This window comes from Rhinoraja longicauda, chromosome 34 (genome assembly GCF_053455715.1).
Source record: "Rhinoraja longicauda isolate Sanriku21f chromosome 34, sRhiLon1.1, whole genome shotgun sequence".
NCBI lineage: Eukaryota > Metazoa > Chordata > Chondrichthyes > Rajiformes > Arhynchobatidae > Rhinoraja > Rhinoraja longicauda.
In genome coordinates, this window is record NC_135986.1 from 8,787,680 (window position 1) to 8,797,476 (window position 9,797).

Genomic DNA, 9,797 nt, shown 5'->3' on the forward strand with positions numbered 1-9,797 from the left:
GGCCTACACTGTCCGGGCCAACAGTGTCCGGGCCTACAGTGTCCGGGCCCACAGTGTCCGGGCCCACAGTGTCCGGGCCTACACTGTCCGGGCCTACAGTGTCCGGGCCCACACTGTCCGGGCCCACACTGTCCCCCGGGCCTAATACGGGACAAGGTTGGGGTGGTCCCGACAAGGGTGGTCCCGACAAAGCAATTTAGCCCAATATAATGGATGTCCCGGCTAATACGGGACAGTTGGCAACCCTAGCCCTGAGAGCTAAACCTGACTCTCTCTTACAGGGACCCCCTGTATATATTGACACACTCTTCCTTAGAGAGGCCTAGCGTCCCCTTGTAGTGGCTGAAGCCTTCAATTAGGCTCAGGGACTTGAAACGTTTAAAGCATTGCCTGAAACATTGTCCAGCCCCCCCATTTTGTAGGTCAAGAAGGTAAATATAGTCAGGAAACATTTTGATCGGGGGAGAGGGGGGGATGGGGGAGGTTTTCTGCTTGCGTCAATAAAATACCAGTGTCGAGATAATCCTGACTACATTTGTCTGCGGTTTTTACAGACGCCCATGGCAACCGAATTTTGTTTTATTTTTAGTTTTGTGGCTTATTTTAGATTCGGTTTTTGGGCAAGTTTTACATTGGAGGTAGATTACCCCCCCCCTTACCCCCCCCCCCCCCCCCCCCCGCTCCCCCTAGTACTCTCACAAGCATAGTTTCGAGTCTGAGAAGGCTTCGGCCTAGTAAGGCCTGAGGCCTACTCCCCCGTCTCCCCCTCTCGACTCCGCCCGCCCCCTTCCCCCTCATCTCTCGTCCCCCCCACCCCCCCCCCCCCCCCCCACCACCCACAACAAACTCCGCAAATAGAAAGAGTATCTTCCTTGCCGATTTTTATTTAAAAAAACACTTTGCGTTTCCCGCAGAGCCAGAGGGAGGGAAACGTCACGGTCGAGTAGCCAACTCGGAAGGCCTCCAAACTTTCGAAGAAGCCCTCAATTTATTAAATTTTTTTAAATAAGAGGGAGGGGTGGGGGTGCCGTTTCGTTCAAAAAGTACAGCGCGGAGTTGACAAGTTCAAGGTTAAAGGGTGACTCAACCATGATTAGAGTTCAGGGCCTGGGTGAAATGTCACTTGTTGCTTCGGTCAGCTTGCCTTTGCTTCGGCTAGCGTTCTTGCGTTTTCCGAGAAGGTTTTGGGGTGGCCTTGACTGAGCTCTGAAACGGTTTCGTTTAGAGATACAGTGCGGACGGAAACAGGCCCCATCTCGGCCCACCGTGTCCGCGCCGACCAGCGATCCCCGCGCACACCGCGTGCAGCGTAAGTTTACTAGGTTAATTCTCGGAATGGCGGGACCTATCGTATGTTGAAAGACTGGAGCGACTAGGCTTGTATACACTGGAATTTCGAAGGATGAGAGGGGATCTTATCGAAACGTATAAGATTATTAAGGGGTTGGACACGTTAGAGGCAGAAAACATGTTCCCAATGTTGGGGGGAGTCCAGAACCAGGGGCCACAGTTTAAGAATAAGGGGTAGGACATTTAGAACTGAGATGAGGAAAAACTTTTTCAGTCAGAGAGTTGTGAATCTTTGGAATTCTCTGCCTCAGAAGGCAGTGGAGGCCAATTCTCTGAATGCATTCAAGAGAGAGCTAGATAGAGCTCTTAAGGATAGCGGAGTCAGGGGGTATGGGGAGAAGGCAGGAACGGGGTACTGATTGAGAATGATCAGCCATGATCACATTGAATGGCGGTGCTGGCTCAAAGGGCCGAATGGCCTCCTCCTGCACCTATTGTCTATTGTCTAACACCATCCTATACACACTAGGGACAATTTTTACATTCATACCAAGCCATTACCTACAAACCTGCACGTCTTTGGAGTGTGGGAGGAACGAAGATCTCGGAGAAAACCCAGGCAGGTCACGGGGAGAACGTACAAACTCCGTACAGGCGGCGCCCGTAGTCAGGATCGAACCCGGGTCTCCGGCGCTGCATTCGCTGTAAGGCGGCAACTCTACCGCTGCGCCACCGTGACCGCCCCTCCCAATACTGGTGGGGGTGTGGACGGAGAGAGGGAGAGTGACGCAACGCGGAAACGAAGGCCCTTCGGCCCACCGGGTCCGCGCCGACCAGCGATCCCCGCACACTAACACTATCCTACGCCCACTCTAGGGACAAATTACACTCTGCGCCGGGAGGTCCAGTTTCCATGCTGTATCTCTAAACTAATTAACATATAAAATTATAAAAGGATAAGCTAGATACAGGAAACATGTTCCCAATGTTGGGCGAGTCAGAACCAGGGGCCAAACAGCCTAAGAAATAAAGGGGAGTCCATTTAAAACTGAGGCAAGAAAAAAACTTTTTCACCTAGAGAGTTGTGAACGTGTGGGATTCTCTGCCACAGAGGGCAGTGGAGGCCGATCCACTGGATGGATTTAAAAGAGAGTTAGATAGAGCTCTAGGGGCTAGTGGAATCAAGGGATTATGGGGAGAAGGCAGGCACAGGTTACTGATTGTGGAAGATCAGCCATGATCATATTGACAATAGACAATAGACAATAGGTGCAGGAGGAGGCCATTCGGCCCTTCGAGCCAGCACCGCCATTCAATGTGATCACGGCTGATCATTCTCAATCAGTACCCCGTTCCTGCCTTCTCCCCATACCCCCTGACTCCGCTATCCTTAAGAGCTCTATCTAGCTCTCCTTGAATGCATTCAGAGAATTGGCCTCCACTGCCTTCTGAGGCAGAGAATTCCACAGATTCACAACTTTCTGACTGAAAAAGTTTTTCCTCATCTCAGTTCTAAATGGCCTACCCCTTATTCTTAAACTGTGGCCCCTTGTTATATGCCCTTGTTGAGCACATTGAATGGCGGTGCTGGCTCGAAGGGCCGAATGGCCTCCTCCTGCACCTATTTTCTATGTTTCTATGTCTATGTCTAAACTACACTAAACGTGTAGGTGAGACACAGTTTAGTTTAGAGATACAGTTTTGAGATACAGTACGGAAACAGGCCCTTCGGCCCACCGAGTCCACGCCGACCACACTTGATCGCCCGTTCACACTGGTTCCACGTTGTCCCACTTTCTCATCCACTCCCTACACACTAGGAGGCAATTTACAGAGAGCCGATTTACCTACAAACCCGCACGTCTTTGGAGTGTGGGAGGAAACCGGTGCACCCGGGGAAAACCCAGGCAGGTCACGGGGAGAACGTGCAAACGTGGACAGGTGACGTTTCACAGAGTGCTGGAGTAACTCAGCGGGTCAGGCAGCATCTGTGGAGAACGTGGATAGGTGACGTTTCACAGAGTGCTGGAGTAACTCAGCGGGTCAGGCAGCATCTCTGGAGAACGTGGACAGGTGACGCTTGGGGTCGTGCTGAAGAAGGGTCACGACTCAAAACGTCCCCTATCCACGTCTCCACAGATGCTGCCTGACCCGCTGAGTTACTCCAGCACTCTGTGAAACGCCACCTATCCACGTTCTCCACAGATGCTGCCTGACCCGCTGAGTTACTCCAGCACTCTGTGAAACGTCACCTATCCACGTTCTCCACAGATGCTGCCTGACCCGCAGTTTTGGTCTCCAAATTTGAGGAAGGATATTCTTGCTATTGAGGGCGTGCAGCGTAGGTTTACCAGGTTAATTCCCGGAATGGCGGGACTGTCATATGTTGAAAGACTGGAGCGACTAGGTTTGTATACAATTTAGAAGGATGAGAGGGATCTTATTGAAACATATAAGATTATTAAGGGGTTGGACACGTTAGAGGCAGGAAACATGTTCCCAATGTTGGGGGAGTCCAGAACCAGGGCCAGAACCAGAATTCTCTGCCTCAGAAGGCAGTGGAGGCCAATTCTCTGAATGTATTCAAGAGAGAGCTAGATAGAGCTCTTAAGGAGTAAGGGGGTATGGGGAGAAGGCAGGAACGGGGTACTGATTGAGAATGATCAGCCATGATCACATTGAATGGTGGTGCTAACTCAAAGGGCCGAATGGCCTACTCCTGCACCTATTGTCTATTGTCTATTGACCCGCTGAGTTACTCCAGCACTCTGTGCCGATCTTTGTATAAACCAGCATCTGCAGTTCCTTCTCCTCACAATTACCTGCAATCTCTCGAGCTTCTATCCTAACCTAGGCCGGATAAAAACAAGAAACATAGAAAATAGGTGCAGGAGGAGGCCATTCGGCCCTTCGAGCCAGCACCGCCATTCAATGTGATCATGGCTGATCATTCTCAATCAATACCCCCGTTTCTGCCCTCTCCCCATATCCCTTGATTCTGTTAGCCCAAAGAGCTCTATCTAACTCTCTCGTGAAAACATCTAGTGAATCGGCCTCCACTGCCTTCTGTGGCAGAGAATTCCACAGATTCACAACTCTCTGGGTGAAAAAGTTTTTCCTCATCTCAGTCCTAAATGGCCGACCCCTTATTCTTAAACGGCGCGACCCCTAGTTCTGGACTCCCCCAACATCGGGAACATTTTTCCTGCATCTAGCCTGTCCAATCTCTTGAGAATTTTATACGTTTCTATAAGATCCCCTCTCATCCTTCTAAATTCCAGTGAATACAAGCCCAGTCGACCCATCCTCTCATAATATGTCAGTCCCGCCATCCCGGGAATTAACCTGGTGAACCTACGCTGTACTCCATCAATAGCAAGAATGTCCTTTCACAAATTAGGAGACCAAAACTGCACACAGTACTCCAGGTGCGGTCTCACCAGGGCACTGTACAACTGCAGTAGGACCTCTTTGCTCCTAAACTCAAATGGGATGGGTCATTAGGCAAGGGCCTCCAAAGCCAACTTTGGGCCAAGGGCCTTACTCTAGCTACACTCTTCCTAATATCCTCCAAAGTTGTTCCCTTTATCCTGCATCTGTACACTGTGGACGGCTCGATTGTAATGACGTGCAGTCTTTCCACTGACTGGGTAGCAGGCAACAACAAAGCTTTTCACTGTACCTCGTTACATGGGACAATAAATGAAACTAAACGAAGCTTGACTTAACGAAGCACAAAATGGATAGGCCTCTTTAGTTTTAGTTTAGTATAGCACGCAACAAAAAAGAAAACATTTCCCTCTACCTCGGTGCGCATAAGTTCACACATGATAGGAGCAGAATTAGGCCATTCAGCCCATCGAGTCCATCACCATTCAATCATGGCTGCTCCATCTTTCCCTCTCAACCCCGTTCTCCTGCCTTCTCTCCATAACCCCTGACACTCGCACTAATGAAGAATCAAACTACCTCTGCCTTAAAAATACCCAATGACGGTCTACATGGCCGTTTGTGGCAATGAATTCCACAGATTCGCCTAAAGAAAATCCTCCTCATTTCCTTTCCAAAACTACGTCCTTTAATTCTGAGGCTGTGCCCTCTGGTCCTAGACTCTTCCACTACAAGTCACAATAAACGAAACTAAAGTAAAGTAAACTAAACTAAACTTTTGGGGCCTATCCTTTTTATCCAGAGATGTTTAGATTAGTTTAAGACAAGAACTGCAGATGCTGGTACAAATCGAAGGTATTTATTCACAAAATGCTGGAGTAACTCAACAGGTCAGGCAGCATCTCAGGAGAGAAGGAATGGGTGACGTTTCGGGTCGAGACCCTTCTTCAGACTGAACAACGTCACCCATTCCTTCTCTCCTGAGATGCTGCCTGACCTGCTGAGTTAGTCCAGCGTTTTGTGAATAAATACCTTTAGTCTAGTTTAGTGCCACAGTGAAAAACTTTTTTGTAGCGTGCTACCCAGTCAGTGGAAAGACTGTACACGATTACAGTCGAGCCGTCCACAGTGTTCAGATACAGGATAAAGGGAATAACGTTTAGTGCAATATATTTTGGGCGGCACAGTGGCGCAGCGGTAGAGTTGCTGTCTTAAGGCGCTTGCGGGCACTGGAGACCCGGGTTCGATCCCGACTACGGGCACTGTCTGTACGGAGTTTGCACGTTCTCCCCGTGACCTGCGTGGGTTTTCTCCGAGATCTCCGGTTTCCTCCCACACTCCAAAGACGTGCGGGTTTGTAGGTTAATTGGCTTGGTGTAAATGTAAAATTGTCCCATGTGTGTGTAGGATAGTGTTAGTGTGCGGGGATCGCTGGGCGGCGCGGACCCCGGTGGGCCGAAGGCCTGTTTCCGCACTGTATCTCTAAACTAAACTAAACTAAAACTAAGTGGGTAAGTGTAAATCTTGATTAGTACGGGTGTCAAGGGTTATGGGGAAGAAGGCAGGAAAATGGGATTAGGAGGCAGAGATCGGCCATGATTGAATGGACTCGATGGGCCGAATGGCCTAATTCTGCTCCTATAGCTTGTGAACTTGTGAACATTAAGTGGGTAAGTGTAAAACTAAGTGTGTCTGTGTAAACCTAAGTGTGTAAGTGTAAAACTAAGTGTGTAAGTGTAAAACTAAGCGAGTAAGTGTAAAACTATGTGTGTAAGTGTAAAACTAAGTGGGTAGGTGCAAAGCTAAATGAGTAAGTGTAAAACTAAGTGTGTACGTGTGAACTAAGTGTGCAAGTGTAGAACTAAGTGTGTAAGTGTAAAATTAAGTGGGTAAGTGTAGAACTAAGTGCGTAAGTGTAAAACTAAGTGAGTACATGCAAAACTAAGGTGTAAGTGTAAAACTAAGTGTGTAAGTGTAGAACTAAGTGTGTACGTGTAAAACGAAGTGGATGAGTGTAAAAACTAAGTATGTAAGTGTAAAATTAAGTGGGTAAGTGTAAAAACTAAGTGTGTAAGTGTAAAACTAAGTAGTAAGGGTAAAACTAAGTGTGTAAGTATAAATTGAAGTGTATAAGTGTAAAACGAAATGTGTAAATGTAAAGCTAAGTGTGTAAGTGTAAAAGTAAGGTGGGTAAGTGTAAAACTAAGTGTGTAAGTATAACACTAAGTGTGTTTATGTAAAACTAAGTAAGTGTAAAACTAAGTGTGTACGTGTAGAACTAAGTGGGCAAGTGTAAAACTAAGCGTGTAAGTGTAGAACTAAGTGTGTAAGTGTATAAGTAACTGTGGAAGTGTAAAACCAAGTGTGTAAATGTAGAACTAAGCTTGTAAGTGTCAAACTAAGTGTGTAAGTGTCAAACAAAGCGAGTACAAGTAAAACTAAGTGTATAAGTGTAGAACTAAGTGTGTAAGTGTAAAACTAAGTGTGTAAGTGTAGAACTAAGTGTGTAAGTGTAAAAACTAAGTGGTAAAACTAAGGCCTCCTCCTGCACCTACTTTCTATGTTTCTATGTAAGTGTAGAACTAAGTGTGTGTAAGTGTAAAACTAAGTGTGCAAGTGTAAAACTAAAGGGTCGGTGGGCAAGAGGGATGGCAGCAAAGCAGTAACCCGTGGCAACAAGTGACCCCGCCACCCCACCATTTTAAAAACATTTGTCATTTTTAAATGTTTTCAAATTTTTTTTTTGCTAACCAGGGTCAAGTTTTCCCTTTACTTGTGGTTGTGGGGGAGTGGGGAGGGGGGTGGGGTGGGTGGGGGGGGCTACTACAGGAGCATGCAGACACCAAAATTGTCAAAGGGGCGTTCACAGCGGGACTGAATACCTTTTGTTGAATTGCTCCAGTGGTTACCTTCAGAGTGGTGGGAGAGGATCAGCAGATTGACACAGGAGGCCCCAGCCCCGGAGCCGAACACCGTGATCCTCAGGGGGTCTCCGCCAAAGTAGCCCACGTTCTCGCTGAGCCACCGCAGGGCCTGGATCTGGTCCAACAGCCCGTAGTTGCCCTTGGCCGCCATGTCGCCTGTACTCAGGAAACCTGTGTGGGGCAGAGAGACGGAGAGGGGAAGAGAGAGATGGGGTGAGTGCGAGTTCAGTCAAGAACAACAGGGCCCTTCGGCCCGACACGACCATGCCCACCCAGATTACTTTCCGTTTGGTTTAGTTTAAGTTTTACTTTAGTTTAGTTTAGACAATAGACAATAGACAATAGGTGCAGGAGGAGGCCATTCAGCCCTTCGAGCCAGCACCGCCATTCAATGCGATCATGGCTGATCACTCTCAATCAGTACCCCCGTTCCTGCCTTCTCCCATACCCCCTCACTCCGCTATCCTTAAGAGCTCTATCCAGCTCTCTTGAAAGCATCCAACGAACTGGCCTCCACTGCCTTCTGAGGCAGAGAATTCCGCACCTTCACCACTCTCTGACTGAAAAAGTTCTTCCTCATCTCCGTTCTAAATGGCCTACCCCTTATTCTTAAACTGTGGCCCCTTGTTCTGGACTCCCCCAACATTGGGAACATGTTTCCTGCCTCTAATGTGTCCAATCCCCTAATTATCTTATAAGTTTCAATAAGATCCCCCCTCATCCTTCTAAATTCCAGTGTTTAGTTTAGTTTAGTTTAATTTAGTTAAGTTTAAGTTTTACTTTAGTTTAGTATTTGTTTTGTTTAGTTTAATTTAGTTAAGTTTAAGTTTTACTTTAGTTTAATTTTTGTTTTGTTTAGTTTAATTTAGTTAAGTTTGAGTTTTACTTTAGTTTAGTATTTGTTTAGTTTAGTTTAGTTTTTGTTTAGTTTAGTTTAATTTAGTTTAGTTTAAGTTTCGTTATCCCTTAAGAGCTCTATCTAACTCTCTCTTGAAAACATCCAGTGAATTGGCCTCCACTGCCCTCTGTGGCAGAGAATTCCACAGATTCACAACTCTCTGGGTGAAAAAGTTTTTCCTCATCTCAGTCCTAAATGGCCGACCTCTTATCCTTGATCTGCGACCCCTGGTTCTGGACTCCCCCCAACCACGGGAACATTTTTCCTGCATCTAGCCTGTCCAATCCCTTAAGAATTGTATATATTTCTGTAAGATCCCCTTCCATCCTTCTAAATTCCACGGGTCACAGGAAGAACATGCAAACTCCGTACAGACAGCTCCTGTATCGAACCGGGGTCTCTGTGCTATGAGGTATCATAAATCATAGACCACAAGACATAGGAGCAGAATTGGGCCATTCGGCCCATCAAGTTCACTCTGCCATTCAATCGTGGCTGATCTATCTCTCCCTCCTAACCCTATTCACCTGCCTTCACCCCATAACCCCTGACACCCGCACTAATCAAGAATATATGTAAAATTGTCCCTGGTGTGTGATGGGTAGTGTTAGTGTGCGGGGATCGCTGGTCGGTGCGGACTCGGTGGGCCGAAGGTAAGGTTGCCAACAGTCCCATATTAGCCGGGACATCCCGTATTTTGGGCAAAATTGGTTTGTCCCGTATGGGACCGCCCTTGTCCCGTACTAGGCCCAGACACTGTAGGCCCGGACACTGTAGGCCCGGACACTGTAGGCCCGGACACTGTAGGCCCGGACACTGTAGGCCCCGGACACTGTAGGCCCAGACACTGTAGGCCCCGGACGCTGTAGGCGGTGTAGTAGGGAAAAAAAACTGCAGATGCTAGTTAAAATCTGTGGTCCACCTTCCGGACACTGTTGGCCTGGACAGTGTAGGCCCGGACACTGTAGGCCCGGACAGTGTAGGCCCGGACAGTGTAAGTCCGGACAGTGTGGGCCCGGACACTGTAGGCCCCGGACAGTATGGGCCCAGACACTGTGGGCCCAGACAGTGTAGGCCCGGACACTGTAGGCCCGGGGGGCACTGTAGGCCCGGACACTGTAGGCCCGGACACTGTAGGCCCGGACAGTGTAGGCCCGGACACTGTAGGCCCGGACAGTGTAGGCCCGGACACTGCAGGCCCGGACAGTGTAAGTCAGGGACAGTGTAGGCTCGGACCACTGTAGGCCCGGACACTGTGGGCCCGGACACTGTAGGCCCGGACAGTGTAGGCCCGG

At 48.4% G+C, this 9,797-nt stretch overlaps 1 protein-coding gene across 2 annotated transcripts in view; it reads right to left on the bottom strand.

Moving 5' to 3' along the window:
* The window catches only part of LOC144609454 (neuroligin-2-like), a 29,050-nt gene extending 21,280 nt beyond the window's left edge, over positions 1-7,770 (bottom strand). The window contains exon 1 of one of the 2 annotated variants that reach the window (XM_078427935.1): positions 7,590-7,770. In XM_078427935.1, the coding sequence (XP_078284061.1) occupies positions 7,590-7,755 (166 nt within the window). In that variant the 5' untranslated portion in view covers positions 7,756-7,770. Of the gene's footprint in view, positions 1-7,562 lie in introns of both variants that reach the window. The other variant, XM_078427934.1, reaches the window with a different exon arrangement.
* Positions 7,771-9,797: the final 2,027 nt, after the last annotated feature.